We start from the raw sequence: 25,890 nt of genomic DNA, 5'->3' as shown, positions 1-25,890 counted from the left end.
ATGGTATATTTTGTTGCCGATAAGGAAAAACAGTTAGCAGTTTGTGACATTGGCAGAGCCCAGCACAGTCAGTGAATATACTTTTTACACATTATTTTTGGTACTTTTTAAGAAGTGAAAAATATTTTTTCATGTACAAGAATAATAACTGTATATGAAATTTTCAGGAGCCATGCCACAATCATCTTATTATAGAATTCTTCCATAAATGATTTCTTTTACATGTTACTTTTTGTACTTTTAAGAACAAAATATATTTTTTGTGTACTAGAAAAATACATATGAAATTTCGGGAGCCACACCACAATCATGTTATATCTGAATTTATGTTATAACGGAGCATGCGATAGTGGGGTCACACTTTATCTATTTGTTCCCCCACACACTGACATTTAGTAGAAACCATTATTCATTTGGGACTGATTGGAAGAAATCAGTCATGGAATTTCTCAAAACCTTGCAGAGTTTTGGAAAAGTCATGAAATTTTTGACATTGGAGTTCAAAAGAAAACTTGTTATTTCATAGAGTGCCAAGCACCAATAATAATAAAAAACTTGTTTTGAACATAACGCAATTACAAGGACCCTGGAAAAATCATGGAAAATTCATGGAATTTGTTTTTATTAAGTCTGCAGGAAAATCTGAGTTTGAAAAGTTTCTATGAAGATTAAATGATGGTGGAAAATTTCTAAACTTGATCTGGAGACTTGGAAGATGAGGATGAATTTTTGGACTTTTGAAACATTTGACATTATATCACAATCTGCTCCGGTGGCCTACATAGTCAGAGTGTTTGGTGTCAGGATAATGTGACTGGGTGGGACATGATGCTGTATGCCTATGGCATGAAGCCCCAGTGGTAAACATCACTGTAAACTGCTACACTGCTTACCGTATTTTCCAGCCTATAAGTCGATACTTTTTTACTTGAAAGTCAGGTCTTGATCTTATACTCTGAATCGACTTACATATGGATAATGCCATTGAAATTGCTTCGACTTATATATTGATTACGGTACCCGGTATGCTATCAAAATTGCTCTTTAATCGGCATAATCGGGGCCCCGAGTGGCCAAGTGGCCTAAAGCGCTTTCCATTACAGATCACTACCATCTCACCTCTGTCTGCGTGGGTTTGAGTCTCGGATTCAGCCAATGTGGGTATGTGAGAAAGCTTGCCAGAAGCTTCTCATGGGTCGGTGGTTCTTTCCGGGGGTTTTCCCGGGTTCTTCCTCCACCATTAATACTGGCTGCCATGTATAGCCTATCATGTGCTGAAAAATGGCGTTAAACCCAAAAACAACAACAACAACAATAATCGGCATAATCAAAAACAGGTCGCGTATAAGCCGACCACCCCCCCACTGAATTGGTAAAACTGTTATGAAGTGCATGACCTGCATATAAGCCGACCCATAATTTCTAGACTACCGGTACATCACAAGATGCACAAAGTGAGTTCTGAATACGTTTATTTAGGCAAATCACATTATTAAATAAAATGAAAGTAAGAAAGCTAATTTATATGTTGAAATAAAAACAATTCTAAAGTGTTAAGTCTTAATCTTCAATTTTTTCTTCCAAGTCTTTTGGTAGCTTTTGTGCTATCTTCATTCGCTGCCTGAGGCAGAAACCATTCCGGTTCATAAAACGAGAACACCAGCCAGCTGATGCAACAAATTTTGAATCTGCCAACTTACATTTATCATTTTTCGCCATCTGCATAGCACGTAGACGAATTGCAGTTCATGTGACAATGTATCCATTTTGTCGACGTTCACTTACAAAATCACTGAGTTCTTTCTCCAATTCAGGGAAAGAGGCAATTCCAGTCTGATGAGCCTTCTTGGATTTTGGCATTTCTTCTGATGCTGCTTTGCTCTTCCGCCATTCCCTTACTTGCTTCTCGTTCACAAAAAATTCGCGTGCTGCAGCACAGTTGTTATTTGCTTCTGCATATTCAGTAACTTTAAGTTTGAATGCTGCATCATAAGCAGAATGCTTTCTTTTACTTCCAACTTTATTCATTTTATCTGATTGAATTGAATATAAACTTCTAGAGAGATTAAACTGAAATAATTTCTTATAGTGGTAGTATACTGTTTATATACCTTATCCTGTAATTATTTCCATGTGTGGTTGGTTATCAATTTGTATTTGATAATTATTTATCATTGTTGTTTATTTGTGTGGTTTTTTTTAACTACCGGTAGTGTGATTGAATTGATCAAAATATGATTGGTTTCAGCGTGGACTTATTCAAGTATTGTGACAGCTTATAACTTTAAGCAGAAACCTTGTCCACTACCATATCTCATTAAACAATACATCTAAGAGTTGGCATGTATTAGTAAAGTCATTGGCATTGTACAAAACAAACCTATTATCCCCAAGACATTTACCACAGATTAAGCATATGGTAGCTATTGTACAACACTCTGCCACTAACAAACCACTTTGCTTTACAAACAACTAAACAACAGTAGTATATAAATTGTGGCTGCCGATTACTTCTAAAACACCTGTGAAAGAAATCCCACAAATTATATTGTTTTACAATTATTCACGCTGACTCGTATATTGCCCTGTTATTTACCCTTCCTAAGCATGCGCGCAACAAACCCCTATGGAGCCTCTCGCTATTGTTCCTTTAAGACTATCGTACATGTATTTCTACTCTCGATCAAAATGTTTGTCATATATACCTTCAGTATCGTAATTCTTTTATTTTTTTATGTAGATTTTTTTCATATTTACAATGAAATAAGCTAGCGTGCATTTGTATGATACCGTAGAGTTTAATGATTACTGGTTAGCTGAGGGTTAAATACTTGACTGGAGATTACTAATATGGCGGTTCTTTTGGAAAATACATGTACCACCATGGCTCAAATAACACATATGGCTGCATTTTCTCATGGATGGACATCTGTCAAATAGACGTCAAGTACGTTAAAACATGTTTTTCATTCATTATCCTACCATTTAAGTTAGAAAAAAATATTTGTTTCAATTCACGACAGCACAAATCTTATGAGCCATGTGGCATCATTAGGCATGTGATCTCATCTTCGGCGATTGACAGAAACAATAAATACTGGAAATCGAGGGTAAAAAAGCGTTAAAAATTTCAGACTTGGACCTTGGCCCGCAGATAAACTGACCCCCCTTCTTCCAGGCCTTATTTTTTTCCTAAATTTTTCGGCTTATACACGAGTATATACGGTATGTCAATAAATTGTTTTAAATTAATATGACTGCATTCATATTTATAAGTTTTGTCATTATTTATTTTGCATTCTGTATTTTCTTATTTCTAAAACATGAAATAAAAGAAAACAATTATTGGTAAAAAAATTCACCAGGCCACATAGCACACTTAGGGTCTATACTCTGTAGTGTACTGTACTAATTCAAAGCATATTGTTTGTTCCTAAAGAAAGATGTGAAATAATGTTGTTTTATTCATCCTTTTTAACCATACCTCATTCTTCCTGATCGCGTTTTAGTAACTGGTCCGTTGATATTTGATTTTCCAGTATACTGTTGGACACACACGATCTAATTGATCCTACAAAGGGATGTAATCCATATTTACTCGAGTTTTCTATGATTATTTATAAAATACCATAGATTATGTTTTCTACCGAATTCCCTAAATTGTATGTTTATAATTGTATTTGACAAAGTTTCTCAAATAAATATGGTTTAAACTAAAGTACCATATTTCATGTAATTTTTCATACACAATAAAATAATTACTAATTTCAATGTACGAAAAATTATATGTAAAACAAATAATTATTATTTTGCGGTTCTGACCGTGTATGAAAAATAAAAGGATTGCGCATGAACAAATTCTATGGAACACGCACTACTCGACAACCTAACGGTACAAACATACAAAATAAACATATATTTTCTGTCTCATTCTGATAACTCGAGAACCTAATTACAATAAAAATAAAAGTATTCAAAAAGACTTTTTTTGTTATTAGTGAACGAGAGAGAGAGAGGATTATCTCTCAGTGTGAAAGCTCATCTGCATTTATGGCATATGTAGCTGTTATGTTGTGTAATGTTGGCAGAATGATAGTCCTACATGTAAGACATATCACATGTTATTATGTTATAGTGCGCACAAAAGTCAAAACATAAATATCAGCGTTGAGGTCTTACATGTAGGACTAACAAAATGACTAAGATGGTTTGAACATGTATTAGTTAAGGGTATTATTTATTGGTCAAAAGTACTCAACGATACGAGTCCACATTGTCAGGAAATTTAATGCAACTTGTATTTTTACAGCAGCATCTAATTGCAATAAAAAAAATAAAGAACTTGAAATCACGTTTTAGTTAATACACAAGAGAGAGAGAGAAATGAAAAAAATGGTACGTGTACAAGACCGTATTTATTCAGGGCGGTTTTTATTTGTAGCTTTTGCAAAGAGAAAAAAGACTGTATTTTCAGTTACCTGACGATTGTGATAATCCTCATGTATTACGACCCTACTATATTCCATTATCAATAAACACAGCTAAATCAACAATTCATTCTTGTTTTAATTATGATATACATTGTCACAACAACAAATGTACAAAATTAGTGAATTTGACTTATACTCCACATCGACTTATAGTCCAGAAAATACAGTACATCATTGTGATACAACTGAAATATTGTTAAAGCTATGTTAAAAATACAAATCACACACATGGACACACATTATATCATGATATGTATAGGGTACTGTGCTGTTATTGGTCATATATGCATGCTATTTGGAAATAGCTTCTTGCATGATATCATGAATCAAATCATTCTGGTTCATACAATTTTTACACATGTCCCATTATATAATTAATTTCTCAAATGATTTTAAACAATTAAGTACTTTTAAAATGATGTGGATTTTATTTCCAAAAGATGGGCAGAATGTAAGCTGTCAATTTATTTGTGACTTATTCCACTCAGTATTGTAATTCTTTATTTAACAGCACTTTTGATGTTTATTATCCATCCATCCGTCCATTCATCTAGCTAACTACCTATCCATCCAACCATTCATCGATCCATCCATCCTTCCATTTATTCAGCCAGTTGAGCTGATTCATTTTTCCAAAGTGAAATCCTGGTTTACAGATGGTGAGTCACCTCGTACAGATTAATTTGTTTAGCAACATACACTACAACGTATTTCAGGGTCACAGAGAACTATGTACACTACAACTTATTTCAGGGTCACAGAGAACTATGTACACTACAACTTATTTCAAGGTCACAGAGAAATATGTACACTACAACTTATACGAGGCCCAAAAGAGAAATATATATGCCACAACTTATATGTTGGTCAAAGAGAAATTACCTTTTTCCAGATCTTGAAAAGAGGAGGGGAGTAGGTCAACCTTCCATCAAATCAATTTACAAGTCAGTATATACCATAAATGAAATTAAGAAAATGGTTTCTTGAAAGTAGTCCTTTTTATAGAGGTGTTTCCTTTTAATAGAGGTATCCTCGTAATTAAATAGGTTCTATTGTAATTGAATATTTTTCTTTAACTACTACCACAGATATGGAGTTCCTGGAAGTCCTGACTGAGGGTCTGGAGAGAGTTTTGATGGTACGGGGCAGTGGAACAGAAGTTATAACCATCTATTCTTAGTCCTCCATGTCAAGTTTAGGAGATATTATTATACATATCTTGCTTTAGTCACCAGTTTGTAATTTCTATGTGATGCCATTATGAAGATGTTCGTTTAGCCCTCACAGTGTCAGTTTGCATTAGGATTGATTTTGCATTATGATTGATTTGTTGCCATTAATGGAGCAAGTATATTAGTGAAACAGATTCTCTTACTGTGCTCTACTTCTCCGCTGTCAGCTGTAATGGATTTAGAAATTGGATGGTATTCATCTTTATTGTGCCATTCACTAATGCTTCATTATTTCATATTGTTAATAATGTCATATGGGATACATGTTTGATTTGCAAACCCTGAGCCTAGGACAAAACTAGAAAAATACTTTATGGCTTACACAGTACTTTGCATGCCCTTTTCATGGTTTACACTGTACATGCTTGCATGCTTAACACATTACTTTGCATGCCACTTGATGGCTTACACAGTACTTTGCATGCCACTTTGATGGCTAACATGGTACATTTTCATGGTTTATACAATACTTTCCATGCCACTAGGATGGCTAACACAGAAGTTTGCATGCCACTTTGGAGGCTGCACAGTACTTTGCATAACAGTACTAGCAATAATAAAAAGAAATTAAATTTACCTAATATGATTAAGTAGCATCAAGTAAATAGTTTAAGAGCTGAACAAAATCTTCACAACCAGTTATGAACAGTAAAGCATATGACCTCATTACTTTGTATCTGTGACTGGGAAATAATGTAATGTTGGGTCCAGTTTCTGTTAAACATGCCAGCACCACTTATACATGGCAAATCTTATGAATACTATGCTCAGTAAGAGTGAACATCACTTCTGCTTGCTTACTGACAGGTCAAAGGCATTAATAATCTCTACTTCTGCTTGCTTACTGACAGGTCAAAGGCATTAATAATCTCTACTTCTGCTTGCTTACTGACAGGTCAAAGGCATTACTGATATTTACTTCTGCTTGCATACTGACAGGACAAAGGCTTTGCTATTCTTTACTTCTGTTTGCTTACTGACAGGTCAAAGGCATTACTAATCTTCACTTCTGCTTGCATACTGACAGGACAAAGGTATTGCTATTCTTTACTTCTGCTTGCATACAGACGGGACAAAGGCATTGCTAATCTTCAATTCTACTTGCATACAGACGGGACAAAGACATTAATAATCTTCACTTCTACTTGCTTGCTGACAGTAGCAAGGCATTACTAATCTTCACTTACACTTGCATCCTGACAGGACAAAGGCATTATTAATCTTCACTTGTACCTGCATACTGTCAGGATAAAGTCATTACTAATCATCACTTCTACTTGCATACTGACAGTATAAAGGCATTACTAATCTTCACTTCTTGCATACCGACAGGACAAAGGCATAATTTTTGTTTACGTATGCTTTGATACTAACGTGACAAAGGCATATATTTATGTTGAGTATATCGATTTCCCTTTATGTCATGTTGATTATGTCATGTTCCTTTTATGCCGTGTCTGCTCGTGTTTAATTTTTCATGTTCCTGTTATGCCATATTGGTTTGTGTTGAGTAAGTCATGTTCCCTTTATGCTGCATCTGCTCATGTTGAGTATGTCATGATCCTGTTATGCCATATCAGCTCATGTTGAATACTTCATGTTCCTTTTATCCTGTTCATGTTGAGTATATCATGATCCTGTTATGCCACGTCAGCACATGTTGAGTACTTCATGTTCCCTTTATCCTGTTCATGTTGAGTATGCCATGATCCTGTTATGCCACGTCAGCTCATGTTGAGTACTTCATGTTCCCTTTATCCTGTTCATGTTGAGTATGTCATGATTCTGTTATGCCACGTCAGCTCATGTTGAGTACTTCATGTTCCCTTTATCCTGTTCATGTTGAGTATGTCATGTTCCTGTTATGCCATGTCAGCTCATGTTGAGTACTTCATGTTCCCTATATTCTCTATCTGTTCATGCTGAGTACATCATGTTGCCATTAGGCCATATATGCTAATGTATGATGCAGACCCAGGTTGCAACAGCTTAGACTCAGATCTAGTGTTGCATAAGGATCCAGGATAAAGGCTATTCAATTTTATTGGATTTCAGTTTTAAGAGTTTATACCCTGATCTACCAGTACATTATTCAGTGGTACATCTAGATCACAGTGTGTTTTGTTGCAGTTTTGTTTACATTATATACATGTCAGTGTTGGTAGATCTTGGTCTATGTTATTACAATTTGGTTCACATTATATATAGGTAAAAAATGGTAGATATTGGTTTGTGTTGTTTCAGTTTGGTTTACATTATATATAAGTCATTGGTGATAGACATTGGTCCATGTTGTTACAGTTTCATTTACATTATACACAGGTCGGTGATTTTTGATCTTGATTGGAGATGGTACCATTCAGTTTACATTATACACAGGTCAGGCAATTTTTGATTTTTGTCTCTGTTGGTACAGCTTGGTTTCCATTTATACACAGTTTGTGATTTTCAATCTTTGTCCGTGTTGGTATAATTTGTTTACATTATGCACAGGTCAGTATCGTTTTTATAACAATACTGCATGCAGAAGTTTAAAATACATCAATGAATGAAAATCTTTTTGTATTCATAGTACTTTCAAGCTTTGGTCATTGTATTCATTAAGGCCCTTTGTTATAACATGGTTCATATCATAAGGCCCTTCATTACAACATGGTTCCTGGCACAAAGACCTTCATTAGAACACCATTCCTGTTTTAAGGCCCTTCATTATAACACAATTTCTGTCATAATGTCAGTATAGATGTGGATCCCATTTAATTATGTGGTGAAAATGTATTTCATGATAAGATGGTCTAACTCTCGAGTGGTCTACTGTATGGCTCCCATGGACAATGTTATAATGGGGGAGTACTGTATTTCCAAACAGTCATTTTAAACCCTGTTTTAAACATAGTTTTAAAACAAGTACATTCTTTGGTTTCTTACATTTAATGCAGTGAATTTTTTTTTTCAATTAAGTAAATCGTTTTAATTGCTTCATGCATATTTTTAAAATAGGTTATTACATGTTGTGTTAAATTGTATAATTTAGTCACTATCAGATTCCAAACTCCAGGTTTATGATGTTATTACATTTGTGTTAAATTGTGTGATTTATCTATATCAGACTTGAGCTCAAGATATACAGTGTTATTTCATGCTGTGTGTTATAACATATAGTCTTGAATTGTATGAATTTGTCTCTTTTAGACTCAAATTTCTTGTTTACAACGTTATTACATGCTATTTGTTATTACACACTGTCATGAATTGTATGATTTTGTCTCTCTCAGACTCAAACTCAAGGTATACATTGTTATTACACACTGTCTTAAATAGTATGATTTGGTCTCTATCGGACATGTACTCCAGGTATACATGGTTATTACACGCTGTCTTAAATTGTATGATTTGGTCTCTCAGACTCATATTCCAGATAAATAGTGATCATACACAGTTTTCAATTATATGATTTTGTCTCTAACTCATTTTCCAGATAGAGTTATTCCATGCTGTCTTAAATTGTATGATTTGGTCTCCATCAGACTCATATTCCAGGTATATAGTGATAATAAACAGTTTTAAATTGTATGATCTTGTCTCTGTCAGACTATTTCTCCAGTTTGGTAGTGTTATTACATGCTGTCTTAAATTGTATGATTTTGTTTCTATCAGACTTATACTCCAGATATACAGTGTTATTGCACACTGTTTTAACTTGTATGATTTTGTCTCTATCAGACTCATTTCCCAGATAGTGTTAATACATGCTGTCTTAAATTGTATGATTTTGTCTCTATCAGACTCATACTCCAGATAGTGTTATTACATGCTGTCTTAAATTGTATGATTTTGTCTCTCTCAGACTCATGCTCCAGATAGTGTTATTACATGCTGTCTTAAATTGTATGATTTTGTTTCTATCAGACTCATACTCCAGATACATGCTGTTGAGATTTAGTATTTATGTTTTTGTTTTGATACGAAATCAAACCCATATTTTGGTGCAAAATTACCTCAGATAGGTTTTTCGCATTTTGGTGTTAACATGGATATCCATTTGACATATCTGATATTAGGGATTTTTTTCTCTCACAACAACAGAATGTTTGATATAGTGAAAGGTGAATAGGAATCCAGTCTAGAAATCAATCGTGGTATACTGAAAATAAAAGCCCACCTACATTATATTGGCAAATTTATTAGACAGGCCTATTGGTATTATCATACCATAAAGACTATATCAGTTGGCACACATCTTGTACAGTTTGGATTTTATTTTTCATGAATGCTTATTAATTACATCTATAAATAACAGTTTATGTAATCAAATTACTGTACATGTACAGTGCACACAAATTACTGTACATGTACAATACACACAAATTGCTGTACATGTACAATGCACACAAATTGCTCTTGATATTCGTAGTACCTCAGTGAATATATACATTGCACAAGTTTCTCAAATCTTCAGAGGGATGTTTACTGTATGTTTGTGTGTGTGTGTATGTATATGTGTATATATATATAAATATATATTTCATTCTTCAGATGTTTCTTTTGACGAGAACTGTATTTCAATGTGGAGCAACTGTATTTATTCATGTGAAAGGATACAATTTTCTGTAGGAAAGTATATTGTTCTGCTAATTCTTCATTAAATGCATGTATTAAAAATAAAATATAGTGCAAAGTCTTAAGATTAGTGTATTGTCAGCCCTAATCTGTGTCGGTGTGTGTCAAGTGTTGTTTTAACCACATGTGCCCTTAGGGCAGTTTCCAGGCCTTTGTCTCATAGATCACAATACTACAGCACCTGTTAACCATAATTAATCTGTTATACAGTGAAACTCCACAAAACCGAACCTTGAGGATACCAGAATCCCCATAACACCAGGGAAAAAATTCTTCCCAACATTTTCCTTCCTTAATATCCTCATTTTCTCCCCAGTAATCCAGAATGCCACAACTCTGAACACTGGAACAATTTTCAATCCCAAATTTCGATTTTATGCTTTTAAAAATCCCATAAAAATTAAACTCAGTTGGAACTTGGAAATATATTTTAGCTGCTAGATTCCTGACACATGCTGGAACAAGATTAATTACGGATAATTGGTGCGTTATTTGTCTGATTTATGAGACAGTGGCCCCGAAACTGCCCTAAGGGCATGTATTGTCTCCCTAAGGGCATGTGTTGTCTCCCTAACAGACATCCTTAATCAGATCCTCATATTTAGAAAAAACAGATAAAAAATTGGAAGCTAATGAGGTATCTTCTTTAACATTGTCAATCTTTTTTTTTAAGATCTCCTAGAAATGAAATCTCACATAAGAACTGTTTGTTGCAAGTATAGTTAAGTTTGGCAACAATTGTCACTTTATTAACCTTCAACACTTGCACAGTGAGAGGTAACATATTTTTTTTAGGCCATCATCCCAGTGTAAAATGGGTCCTAATCATAGTGTAAAATGGGCCTCAATCCCCGAATCAAATGGGACCCAATCCTAATGTAAAATGACCCCAATTTTAGTGTAAAATTATTCAGAATGATGAGGAATTTTTTAATTAAGTCATTTGCTTCTAAAAATTGTATTTGTAATTTTTGACATTTTTATGCTCCCACTATATTTTTAGAGAGGGTATGTTATAATACAGCTGTCAGTCATGTATGTCACATGAAATTGCAATATTTTATGTCCCATCATATTAAATCCATTGTGAATTTCATGTTGGCTTAAAGTGAAATTTACTTTGAAGACTTACATAGAGAATTCCTTGGTAAAATTCAGTTGTTAACTGTTTTCTGGCAAAATTTTATTGAGCTATAATCTATTTGGTTTCCACTCAGTAACTTTTGAAGGAGATCGTGGAGTGACACCATATTTGGCATGAGGTTTTGCATTAGGAAGGTTTAGATCCAATTTGATTTTCACCATTTTCAAGCCAAATTGTATGGGAATATGGTCCCTGTTTAACTTTGAACTTTGCAAATTCACTTCTGCTCAGCAACTTTTGAAGTATTGGAACTTTGCCCTCCAATTTCTGCTAAACATCTTTTGAAGGACTCTATGGATGAAAGCAAAATTGACCATGGTGCTTGACACTGAAAAGGGCTAGGTCACACTTGAACATGGTGCTTGACACTGAAAAGGGCTAGGTAAAAATTTACCATGGTGCTTGACACTGAAAAGGGCTAGGTCAAAATTTACCATGGTGCTTGACACTGAAAAGGGTTAGGTCAAAATTTACCATGGTGCTTGACACTGAAAAGGGCTAGGTCAAAATTTACCATGGTGCTTGACACTGAAAAGAGCTAGGTCAAAATGTACCATGGTGCTTGACACTGAAAAAGGCTAGGTCAAAATTTATCATGGTCCTTGACACTGAAAAGGGCTAGGTCAAAATTTACTATGGTCCTTGACACTGAAAAGGGCTAGGTCAAAATTTACCATGGTGCTTGACAGTAAACAGGACTAGGTCAAAATTTACCATGGTGCTTGACACTGAAAAGGGCTAGGTCAGGTTATTTTTCACTATTTTTCATCATGTGTGATCCTACAAGAATTTAAAGAAAGCTTTGTTTTTCAAACAGATTATGTTACTGAGAATGCACATATTTTTAGGTCTCATCTAGTTAAAATGCCAATTTATGCTTGATGATCATTTAAATGCGATACGGTTTCATCATTGTTCGACCAATGACAAAGACAATATCCATACCAAAAGGGTAAATAGAATTAATCTTGACAATAATTGTAAAATATTAAATTCGGTATTGTGAAGTGATGACTTTTTTTTTGTGTGTATGTATAAAAAGTCTTCCCCACACTTGTAAATGGTGTCATTTTATGTATATATTTGTTTGCATTACTTAATGATGCTATACGTGTTTACTTAGGGTTACTTGTGCTGTGATCTTAAATAGTATCATTTTGAAAATATATTTATGATAGAAAAATGCAATTTATAGGTATAGATTTTGAAGTATTTTCTATTAATTTTACATAAGCTAATATATTTTGTTTGTGAAATGTTTAGGATAGTAGATTGCAATAGATGCTTTTTATGTTATGGCATTGTACCCATTATGTGTCATCCTTTGTATGTCCATCAACAGTTGCTGTTTTAAACTTCTTCTCATGAGACTGTACCCATTTTGACCAAACAGGGCACAGGGCATCCTGTCATGAAGGACCTGCACATTTTGCCTGTCTTCCAGCAATTGATGGACATCATTATTAAAAATAGTAAAAACACTAAAAAATGACTTCTTTTCTATTTTGCCAAAACAGAATTGGGTCTAATTTTAAGAAAAACCATCCTGGTATAAAGACCTTTCAAGTATATTTATAATATATACTGATGCAAACAAGAAAAACATTTAAACAACTGTATCTAAAAGCATATGCTGAACAGAACTTGTTCTGGGAGATGGGCCTGTAACTATTACACACATGATGTTGATCCACCATCAAACATGAATTATTTATAATAGCAAAACTTAAATTTAAAAATGTTGCTTTCATAATACATGCAAACAACAACACTGGAAGAAATTTTGATAGAAAGCATTCTGCTGACCCAGATTTCTCTGCCAACTTCTCTTAGAAATGGCTGTTAGGCAGATGTCAGCCAGGTAATTGATATTGGACCCACATGGGTCTCTTGTTTTATAATAATTGTTAGAATGTCAGCCAGGTAATTCATCTTGGGACCACATGGGTCTCTTGTTTTATAATAATTGTTAGAAATGTCAGCCAGGTAATTCATCTTGGGGCCACACGGGTCTCTTGTTTTATAATGATTGTTAGAAATGTCAACCAGGTAATTCATCTTGGGACCACACGGGTCGCTTGTTTTATAATAATTGTTAGAAATATCTGCCAGGTAATTGATCTTGGAACCATATGGGTCTCTTGTTTTATAATAATTGTTAGAAATCATGTATGACAAAACTGATACTGAAAGATTAATCAAGTTCTCTTAAATGTAAGTGAGGAAAATTCCACCTAAAGATAAGAATTTTGCATCAGACTTGAATATTTGAAATATGATTTGTGCAGAAATTTTACATGCTCACCAAATCACAAAAATCATAAGCTTGCTAAAATGTGATTGACATTATTTTGACGGATTATAGTCCATATTGTGAAAACATCTACTGCATTTGTACATGTCCAGCTGAGGGCAGTACTGACCTTACCTGATGGCACATTACATATTGGCAGATAATATCCATGTTGTTTTTTAAATCAAAGATAAAGCAAAGCACATTGACCCAGACCTTCTGTTGAATTATACACTGATTGATTAGAAGCCATGTTGCTGGTTTTTTTTTTTTTAAATCGGGTATAGAATGAACAATATTGACCCTGATCTGTTGTACCTGTATACTTGGGCAGATGAGGATTTATGTTGTTGAAATAAAAGTTAGAATGAATAATATTGACTCTGATCTGCTGGCTTGTTTTGAGACAGCAGATCTGGTTCTGTGCCATGTGCAGTTGGGTTTGCCTTGTATTATATACCCATGTAATCTTAATTGATCTGGAGTTGGACACAAATGTTCAATCTGTGTATCACACGCTGAGACAGAAACTTTTTAAGTGTTTTCACTGATGTCAGTATTCTTCGATGCATTCAATCCAGCTTTTATAGATTCTGATTTGTTTTGAAATCCATTCATACAATAACTACAAAGACTTGAAAACTGGAAAATTGAGCTATGTAGCAAATATAAAAGCAGATTTGTGTTTTGTGTTCCAAGTTATGGAAAGAACTTGTTTGATATGGCCTGATGAATATTAAACAGCTGGGAGCCTTGACCTGTTCCTATGCCATATCATGTTCATTATTTCCACTGACTGGGAACAAAATCTGTAAGCAGATTTGTCCGTCTGTGTAGCATACACGGATAAATACAGTGTCTGGTCAGTATTATCAGCACCCACTTATTAACACTTGTAAGTGTCACAGTAAATGAATTTCTTCATATTTCTTGGTGGAAGAGGAAATAATTTTGTGACTATCTGTCATTACAGATACAAGTATATGCTATTAATGCAGGAAACAGAGTTTGTCCTTATTACAGTGCACCTTGTTATAATGTGATTCTAGCTATAACGCAATACTGATATGGACCCCATGACCAAGGTTGTACTAATATATAACAATATGGCTTGAAAGAAATCTTGGTGATGGTGAAACTTAATCTTGTATCATTCTTTCCTTTCCAAAACACCATTATTAAATGAAATTCGATAATGCCCACTATACCATGGTTTTGTATATTACCTTATTCTCAATATATCATGGTTCCATACATACCACGGTGCTCACTATAAGACTTAATAGATTGGAATATGAAAAGTTTGTTGGAAAACAAGTGGGGTGTGTGTGCTTTTTTATATCTACAGTTTTGTTTGCTTGGTCACAATTACTTTATGAATTTAGCCTGTTTTGGCAATAAATCATTTAAAACCATGACAGTTTTTTTTCTATAGCCATAGCCATTCACTGGAAAAGTCAAAAGAGTTGTATTTATTGTAAATGTTTGTTGATATTAGTAGTACTTTATTATGTTACAGAATGTATGTATATTTAGTAGTATAGATTATTTATTCAAGATATCTGTATTGAATTATGTACATTGTTTAGTGTTCATATACCGTACTTATAAAATAAACAGATAAAGGTTCAGTTGAGATCTATTTAAATGCATTTTTCTTAATATGATACAAACATGTAATCACTTAAGATTATATATTTTGAATTTAGTCTTAAATGCAAACTACAGTTAATACCATGAGAAATCCACAAGTTTTTTTTGTTATCTTTGTTTTAATTGTTTTGCTACTTTTCCAGGCCCTTATTTCTCAGCTGTGACCATTGAGTTGGAACCTAGTCTTGGTTACATGCATCATGTTTCCTTTAGCTATGACCGCATACATAATGTTTGGTCGCAACTTAATAACAAATATTATCTCTCAAACTGCAGAGTTTCAACAACTGACCTTTGACCTCCAGAGGTCATTAGGGGTCGGTTCAAAACATTAGACCCCCTTTTTTTCAAGTGGATACAATATTGGCATCCTGTTTATCAGTGTTGGTGATCTTCCTGCCAGTAGTTGTTAGAAAGTTACAAACAGATGGATGGTATGAAAATATTCTTCCACTTTAGTGTGGGAGTAAATATTTATCGTGTCCACAGAATTAATATCCTTTTACAAGATTGTGAAGTAAAATATGTAGAATCCACAAATATATATCCCTCTACTTGAGCATTGAGATAAATATATATTGTGTCTACAAATAAATTTCCCTCCACTAAGGGACAGGGATAAATATATATATTGTGCCCACAAATAAATATCCCTCCACTAGAGCATAGGGATAAATGTATATATTGTGCCTACAAATAAATATCCCTCCACTAGAGCATTGGGATAAATGTATCTTGCATCAACAAAATAAATATCCTTCCACTGGTGACAAGGAATAAATGTATACATATAAATCTGATGGCTTTTTGTTGATTGTTTTCTTTATTTTTATCATCCATTGGAACAAAACTGAAGTATTGGTATTAATTTAGACATTTCTTATTGGTATCCATAAAAACAAAATATATAGCAAAAGAATTACGCTTTAATGCACGCAGATCTTATAGTGCTTTGTGCAGTTAATGGATACCCTTGAATTCATGATAACAACAACCATATCCATTTGTGTTGTCTCACTAAATTGCATTTGGAGTTAGAATTTTTCCAGAAAATTTGTTTTATTGTACTATACATATCCATCAATAGACAAAGTAGAGTACATTATTTTTTGGTGTAGGTGCAGAATGTGAGTTCTGACTTTGTGGGTTTACATTTTGTACATGTTGGTCACATATTTTACTTTGTGTTAAACAATCACAAGGTAAATTCTGTTTCCATGATTTTTTTTTTTAAAGTCCCAAGGATCACTTTCTCTAACAGTGTTTGAAACAGTGTTTTAAAATTCTTTTAGGTTATAATTAAGAAAAACATCTATATCTTACATATAAAAAAATTAAAAAAAATAAGTACCTAGAGATTGCACGCTTTCTTAGATTTATAGTTGAATTTTTCTTAGGATCTGTTTAATAAAAAGCTCTCCATCATCTTTGATGAAGCACTGAGTGGCCAAGTGGTCTAAAGCACTCACTGTTATGGATCACTGCCATCTCACCTCTGCATGGGTTTGAGTCTTGGATTTGGCCAATGTGGGTATGTGAGAAAGCTTGCCAGTAGCTTCTCGTGAGTTGATGGTTCTTTCTGGGGTTTTCCCAGGTTCTTCCTCCACCATTTATACTGGCCACCAATTAGCACCTATCTTTTGCTGGAAAATGGCGTTAAACCCTACAACAACAACAACAACAACAACAATCATCTGTGTTTAAAGTTTGGGGATTTATTTTGAGGCAAGACCATCTTGCATTAGAGCATGAAAATTATTTCATTTGAGCAAAGAAAAATACACAGTATTTGTTGTTTTGCAAACCACTCAAGCATGTGCTGTCCGTTTAAGTACCTCTTCAAATTGAAAAAATAAGTACATAGTGTTGTGTCCACTGGAAATAATATTGCTGTCAACTGCCAATACCGATTAACTGCTTGAATAGCACAGCTATTCTTACACTGCATTTGTGTTGCAGCTTAATTCATCCTAAATGAAAATGTACCTGCAGTGATGGATTTTGATATGCATGTCAAAAAGCAAAGCATTTAACATGATGACTCTTTGTTTCATATGTATGTCTATCCATCTGTTGACTTTTTTATTTCTGTACAGTAACTTGAGTTTTTCAGGTTTGTTTTTTTACACCATCTTCCTTTACCAAACTTTGTGGATGACTTGGTGCAAGGAATACACTGATGGCTTTTGGTTCAGTAAGTAAAAGTTCAAAGTCATAGTTATCAAAATTAGACATTACTTTTGCACAATATTTAAAGTTCAACACCTCGCATCTTGACACTTATTGCAAAAAAGTTACCTACATATTTTGAGGTCAAAGGTCATGGCAAAAGTGACAAAATGAAAAATAGTTTATTGCACATAGACTCAAGTTCTACACTGCATGCATGTGTTTATTCAGACTTTATATATAGCATGCATGCTGCATGCACTTAAAGAAAGGAAGACACCTGTTGATTTCTAGGACAAAATAGATCTAAGGTCAAGGTCACAATAACAAAGAAAAAAATGGATTCCTTGCAATTATATGTTTTACAACAGCTACCTCGTAGTATTATATTTGTTTTTATGTTAGTGTTCCTTATTATAATATATGTACTGTAATGGAGGTAAAGGTGTAAAAATGAAGCTATCAGAGTAAACTTTATTATATTGTGCCGTCTTTAAAACCATGTGAGTTTTTGGAGTCTCAAACTTCATTACCGAACATATCAAGAAATATGTAATCTTTTGGGGTTTTTTCTGATTTTTTTTTTCTTCACATGATGTTTTTGTCAATTTGAAATTTTATGTTCATGATCAATTACATGATGCCTGTTATCTGTGTCACTCACTTCTGATAACCTTTTGGTTTATTCATTTTTACAATTTTGTATGACAATCTTGCCAAATGAATTGTGAAGCCGTAGTGTGCATCTGTGAGATTGAAGTACAGCTCTGCATCTCATTTTATCAGCTTTAGCACAATCACTGATAAAAAGCAACATTAACTGATAGGTGGATTTTCATTGGATGGCACATAGTCACATGATGTGTGATCATTTTTCATTTCGCATGGGCATGATGTCAAAACGTTTATCACATTCCTCACAGTTCATATGCTTTCAGTTTATATCATTGCCTTAAGGCTGCTTTGACCATAGGTCATAATACAGTTTTGTCAATCATCTATGTGCATTAGGTACTGAGTACCTTGACTGAGTCCTACTTAATATACCTTCCTTATGTGGATGGAAATCAAAAATGAAGGAAAAGGAACTAGACTAAAAAATGTTTTTTGATAGCAATCCCTTGACCATTAGCTATCATTAATATAAATGGCTTTGGTTGTGTCCCCCCCCCCCAACTCTTCCAAAAGATTTAAAGGCTTTTATGTTTAAATGTTCCCACTCCCTAATGTTTTTGTGTTGTTTTCCCAGTAAAAAAAGTTGTACTACAAGGTCCCCATTTTCACAGATACCCACTTTCCTTCTCTATGTCCACATGTTTATTCCGTTTCTTAAAGTATTTTCAGCATGTTATGTACTCCCCCCAAAGACAAAATTCAATGGTCCCTTGTTCCAGTGATCGTGGCTAATGATCCTCCTAATGTTCATAAGAATAAATATGGCTGATGTGAAGCACTTTTTTGCAATGTCATTGGTATCTCATTGTGATCTACATTTTAATATCATTAGTCATGTGCTCCAGTTTAAAGTGCGTAAATTAATTCCAGAATTTTCCTCCAGCATGTTAAAAAAATCTGTCACAGTCTTGCACATAAGCTATTTCAGACAAAAGACTGCACACAAACAAAAAATTCCTAATTAAGTATGATATAGTTACCAAATAATGTGAGTGGCCAGTTGGTCTAAAGCGGTTTCCGTCACGGATCACTGCCATCTCACCTGTGCGTGGGTTCGAGTCTCGGGCTCGACCATTGCGGATATGCGAGAAAGCTTGCCGGTAGCTTCTCGTGGGTTGGTGGTTCTTTCCGGGGGTTTTCTCGGGTTCTTCCTCCACCATTTATACTGGCTGCCATGTATAGCCTATCTTGTGCTGAAAAATGGCGTTAAACCCTACAACAACAACAACCGAACAATGCAGTTTTCTTCACCTGGCATTTTACCATCAAGTTTACAGCAAGCATTTGGGCAGTGATATTATCCTACCAAAGGGAGATAGCTTACTGTGAGGAGTTTGATTTTTTTAATGTTAAATCCTAAATTTGCAAGCTTATTGTCATGCTGTTGCATTGGTATTTTTTTTTTTTTTTAATCATTCTGAAGCAAACTAAATTATGCAAGTTTCCTCAAAATCATGCAATTAAATAATTATAGGCGGTAGTTTTGATGAATATGAAGTTTCTCTCATATTGATTTTTGCGTTGCATTGGTTAACGTGGGGTTTACCAGTTCATAAAACTTGATATTCATCTTATATATTATAGTCCATTGCTTATGTGTTTATTACATGGTTAACTGTGAACAGCATAGACCCAAAGCTAATGTTGCACCAGGAGATTAAGGTCGTTGCTTTTTCTAATGATCAGAAGTAGAATCAAACAGCGTAGACCCTAATTGGCCAGCATATAATATTTAGATCTGTGTTGTTTAGGTTTATACAAACAAATGCAGTGAATATTTCACAGAATTTTAAAAGTTTAAATCGATAGTGAATATCATTGCATCAGAAAATCAATTGTAATAATTGAACTGCTTTGCAAATGTATATTTACAAAATGTATTTTATTAAATGCTTTGCCAATATCCTGGACATTTTTGTGTTTTTCATTATGCTGCAACATTATCCACTATCATCAGCATTAGCTTCCACATCGATAAAAATGTATGTATGTATAGCCTCATCACATCTCAACAGTTCTTTCTTCTGAGTTAATAGGCTACAGTTTCAAGTGGGTTTCAAAACACCTGCCCCAGTGGGAGGGGCTGTATTAGATACTTCTGTATGTACATGTACTTAAGTTTTGCATTCTTGGTTATATATTGTGTATTACACACTGTATAAATGCTGTAATATCTGGAATCATGAACCTTGGTGACAAAACCTGCAGCGTAAAAGAAGGTCAGTGTGATCCTGCCCTCCTCCTAGTAGAAAAAACAAACTGACTGAATCTCTCTTTTTTGGAGCAGTTTCCGAATCTCCTGAAGTATGAAAATTCCATAGGTGGCAACCTGTTTATTCTTGGAGATTTCAACTTTCACTTTGACTGTCCCGGAAACCCAAACACATAAAAACTAGATTCCATTAATGTTTTCAACCTTAAACGGTCAGTTAACCAACCCACCCATAGACATGGTCACATTTTAGACTGGATTCTTCATAGGCCTGATGATAATATTCTACGTTCCTCCCTGGTATCCCACGAACTTGCATCAGATCACCTCTGCATTATATGCCATCTTGATGTATCAGTCCCTAACCCTCCACCTTTATTTGTTCCTAAGAGAAACGTCCGTATGATAAAGAGAACCAAACTAATGCATGACATCCAAGCAAACCTAACAACTTTCCTACCTCCTACAGCAGAACAACTCGATAACTGCTTGCGTTCATTGCTCGACAAACATACCCCAGCCACCAAGTGCAGAGTATCAATTCAAAAGTGTTCTCCATGGTATAGCAGTGTTAGGGACCAGCTTCGCACTGCTAAAAGAGACTGCCGTAAAGCTGATAGGCTTTGGCTTTCCACCAGACTCACTATTCATAAGCGAATCTATGAATCCGCTAAGAAGGACGTCACAAATAATTTAATGCAGCAAAATCATCCCACTACAGTACTAAGATCATGGAAAGTTCCAGCTGAAAAGAGCTCTTCGAGATTACTAACAAGCTAATGTTAAGGGACAAATGTACACAACTTCCAACTACCTTCTCTCTAGTCGACCTTCCGGACCTGTTTGCAAATTTCTTCCCTGACAAAGTACAAACCATTAGAGATAAGCTTGACAACACAATTTAAGTTGACTCGTCGTCACCATACAGTTGGGATACAGAATTTCAGCGGCAACCATTAGCAGCATTTGAACCTGTCTCTATGGATTTAGTACGTACAATCGTGATGAAGAGTGCACCAAAGTCATGTGAACTTGATCCAATTCCAACATCACTGCTGCATGAGTGCTTAGATCCAGTATTGCCTTCACTGATGTTATTAATACCTATTATTAATACCTATCTCTGATCCGGGGAATTCCCATCTTTTTTTCAAAACCACCATTGTAAAGCCTCTGCTGAAGAAACCAACACTCGACCATAACGATTTAAAGAACTACCGCCCAGTTTCTAATCTCCCATTCATATAAAAAAAAATCTTAGAAAAGGTTGTTCTATCCCAACTTGTATCTCATCTGAATTCAAACAGTCTTTTTAGCAATGTACAATATGCATATCGCCCTTGCCACAGTGCTGAAACTACTCTTCTAAAGTAGTTAATGACATTCTCTCTGCTTTGAATAGCGGTAAGATTACAGTCCTCACCCTCCTTGATTTGTCTGCAGCATTTGACACAATAGACCATGATATATTACTTCCCCGTCTCCAGCATGTATTTGGCGTTCATGATACAGCCTTACTTTGGTTAAAGTCCTACTTGGTCAACAGGAAACAAATTTTGTCTGCAAATGGAATACACTCCAGCCCAGTTAATCTACGTTGTGGTGTTACACAAGGGTCTGTTTTTGGAATTGTTCTCTTCATTCTATACACTCAGCCGCTCTCGAGTGTCATAGATCATCATCCAGTGTCTCACCAATTGTATGCTGACGAAACCCAAATATACAAATCTAGCCACCCAACTGAAGTGGATGCTACCATCCAAGGTGTAGAGAGGTGCATTTCTGATGTGAAATCATGTATGACATGTAACAAGCTACAGATGAATGATAATAAAACTGAGGCCATTCCGATCACAACACAAAGACTTTCTCAGTCACATCCTTTACCTAAAACAATAAATATCATTAACACCAACATTAAATTCACACAGTCAGTACGAAACCTAGGTGTCACTCTGGACAGTAATCTCACGTTGCACCAACATGTCATGAACATATGCAAGGCTGCATATCTTGAGCTGAGACACATCAGCTCCATTCGCAAATATCTTTCAGTTGATGCCACTAAAACACTTGTATGTTCATTAGTACTTTCAAGACTGGACTATTGTAACACAGTTCTGTCTGGTTCATCTTAATATCTACTTCAGAAACTTAAAAAAGTTCAAAACACAGCTGCTTGGATCATACTTAGAATACCACGATCAGAGCACACCTCCCCGCTGCTCTGTACCCCACACTGGCTATCCATTCGATCCAGAATCAAACATAAAATTTGTTCTCTGTGCTACGTTTCACCGACGAACTCCAGTCCAACATATATATCCGACCTCAGCCATGTGTACACACCAGCAAGATACTTACGCTCCTCTTCTGACAATCGTATACTCATTATTTCCACTACGAAAACGAAGTCACATGGACAACGTTCTTTTGCATACCAGAGCCCAGCAACGTGGAATGAATTGCCCACTGAACTTAGACACAAAGACACAGAGATCCCAATCAAGAGTGCTCTTAAAACTCACTTATTTCGACTGCAAGAACAAACTTAAAGACCTCATAGCGTTCCCTACCTTAAATATTTACAGCATGTTTTTATGTTTTTTAATTTCATGGTGTTTGTTTTCTGTAATAATATCATTATATATGTTTTATGTTATAGGTGTTCTCTAATGTTGTAAAGCGCTTAGAGCTTCTAAAGATTAGGCGCTATACAAAGTCCTCGTTATTATTATTATTATTATTATCATTATTATTATTATTATTATTATTATCCATGTTTCACAATTTAATGACTTGATACATTTCATGTATTAAGTTTATTGCTCAGACTCTGATTATGCTAGACAGTTGTATGTGTTTCTGTTAGTACTACACCCTTACAACAAAGGAAACTCTCTGCAACTCAAATTTCACATTTTACTGACTTAGGTTAAACTTTGTATTTCTCAAGCTCTGTTTATGCTAGATTCATCAAACTAGATAATTGTATGCATGTTTATTACAACCACACCCATGCAGCTAAAGATCGCTGTTACCAAATATTTCACATTTAACTAGTTTAGGTTAAGTTTTATGTTTATCTGAGGACAATATACATATATATATATATATATATATATATATATATATATATATATATATATATATATATATATATATATATATATATATATATATATATATATATATATATATATATATATATATATACATACATATACATATATATATATATATATATATATATATATATATATATATATATATACATACATATATATATATACATATATATATATACATACATACATATATATATATATATATATATATATATATATATATATATATATATATATATATATATATATATATATATATATATATATATATATATATTGTTATGCCTAGATTGATGAAACTTGGTGGTGGGATGCATATAGACTGATGAAACTTGGTGGTGGGATAAATATAGACTGATGAAACTTGGTGGCGGGATGCATATAAACTGATGAAACTTGGTGGTGGGATGCATAATGATGAGTACTATACCATCGTTACAAATGAAGATAACCATGACCCATATTTCACACTTACATGACTTTTTTGTTTCTCAAGTCTTTTTGTATTAGAATCATGAAACTGGATGATTGCATGCATCATCTCTGTTAGTACCAAAACAGAAAGTCGCAGCTACCTACATTCATATTATATTAGCACTGATTACGTTTCTGTGTTTACCTCATCACCAAATAGGTTTTTGTACCCAGTATACATGCTGTTTAACGTTAAATCATGAAACTTGGTGTGGAATAAAACTCTTGTTGAATTTGACACATTTAACTTAAAATTAGATCATATTTCACGCTTAATTTATATAGGTTACATTTTGTGTTAATATCTTCATGCCTGAATCATTAAAAAATGTAAAGGTACACTTATCTCTTGGTACGGTGTAATATATGCATGCTGTTCTACTTAGGATCGTGAAACATGCTGAGTGGATACAACTTGATATGTATCAAATCCTCATTGCAACAAGATATATTTATGACATGTTTCATGCTTACGCAACTTTGTTGAAATTTTGTTTATTGGACGCTGGTAATGTTCAGGTAATGAAACTTGATAATTGGATGCATGTCCTACAACTTTTACCACCATAGAAGGCCACTGTGACCTACATTCTATGCCTTATTAACATCTTTGTGGTAATAACTAGACAGATTCTTAGAAGTCCGTTTCTGATCACGGCATTTGGGAGTAGAATCAATACCTTTTTCAAGGGTCCCTGAGTGGCCGAATGGTCTAAAGCGCTCTCCGTTACGGATCACTGCCATCTCACCTCTGTCTGCGTGGGTTCGAGTCTCGGATTCGGCTAATGTGGGTATGTGAGAAAGCTTGCCAGTAGCTTCTCGTGGATCAGTGGTTCTTTCCGGGGTTCTTCCTCCACCATTAATACTGGCCGCCATTTCATATCTTTTATGCCATGTCACAGTAGGTATGAGAGTGGACAGGTAGATAGGTATGGATGGTTGGCGGGTAGGTAGATACATGGGTCGGTTTAATAGTATATTAGCACAATGCTGACTCTTTAGTGCTGCTTAAAAGTTAAAATGTTAAATTTTGAAAAGATTAGATAGATATAACTTAACCAAAAACATCGCCAAGGTAAACATGAATTAGTTAAGGGTTCAGCATTTTATTTTCAAATTCACTTTAGTGTGAACTTATTTTCTGCATCATACTTAACTTATATAATGACTACTGGAGAGTTCTAAAAGCAATAGTAAACTTTGTGATCGTTGGTTGCTCTCTGGGTGAAATTTGTAAGTATCAAATTCAATACTTTTATTCAATATATTGACTTCATTAGCAAGAATTTTGTTACATATTTGTCTTTCTTCATGGTAAATGTATTTGAGTAGGGCTAAATTGTAAAGAATGGATAGTTCGCTTACTTGTATATAGTATGGCTTAATATGCATCGTCCTTCTTGCATGATTGTTTCATAGTATTTCGTGGCATTTTTTTTTAGTTTAGTTTTTTGGGAGGGGTTGGGGGAGTGTTTTTTTTAAATACATTTTTGACAAACTGAGTATCCAAATAGTATGAAACTGATAGGAATATTCAATGGGACATTTCTAGGGAAACGTCTTCTTTTCCTTTCGCTGCAGTTGTTTGGTTATCTTGACAACTAATAGTTCAAACAAATTGGACGTATCCTTTCAAAACAACATTGTGCCATTTTGGTCAGACAATATAGAGATCGTCTTTAGCACAAATATGTACCGAAGATATTGTCTCTGGCTTTCTAACGACCATGTGATATCCCTAAAAATGAACTGAAATTGTATGACAGCAATAAAAACATTGCCTTTTTTGAAGAAGGGGTC

General features: G+C 34.4%; 1 protein-coding gene across 3 annotated transcripts in view; it reads left to right on the top strand.

Annotated features, from left to right (window-relative positions):
• LOC149780550 (solute carrier family 12 member 4-like) overlaps positions 1-20,179 on the top strand; it is a 241,300-nt gene extending 221,121 nt beyond the window's left edge. For all 3 annotated transcript variants that reach the window (XM_089937582.1, XM_089937580.1, XM_089937583.1), the window contains one exon: positions 5,579-20,179. In XM_089937582.1, coding sequence (XP_089793708.1) covers positions 5,579-5,670 — 92 coding nt within the window. In that variant the 3' untranslated portion in view covers positions 5,671-20,179. The remainder of the gene's footprint in view (positions 1-5,578) is intronic.
• The last annotated feature ends 5,711 nt before the right edge of the window (positions 20,180-25,890 follow it).

This window comes from Sinohyriopsis cumingii, chromosome 16 (genome assembly GCF_028554795.1).
Source record: "Sinohyriopsis cumingii isolate HCF-2022 chromosome 16, ASM2855479v2, whole genome shotgun sequence".
Taxonomy (NCBI): domain Eukaryota; kingdom Metazoa; phylum Mollusca; class Bivalvia; order Unionida; family Unionidae; genus Sinohyriopsis; species Sinohyriopsis cumingii.
This window is presented reverse-complemented; position numbering and strand designations above follow the sequence as displayed.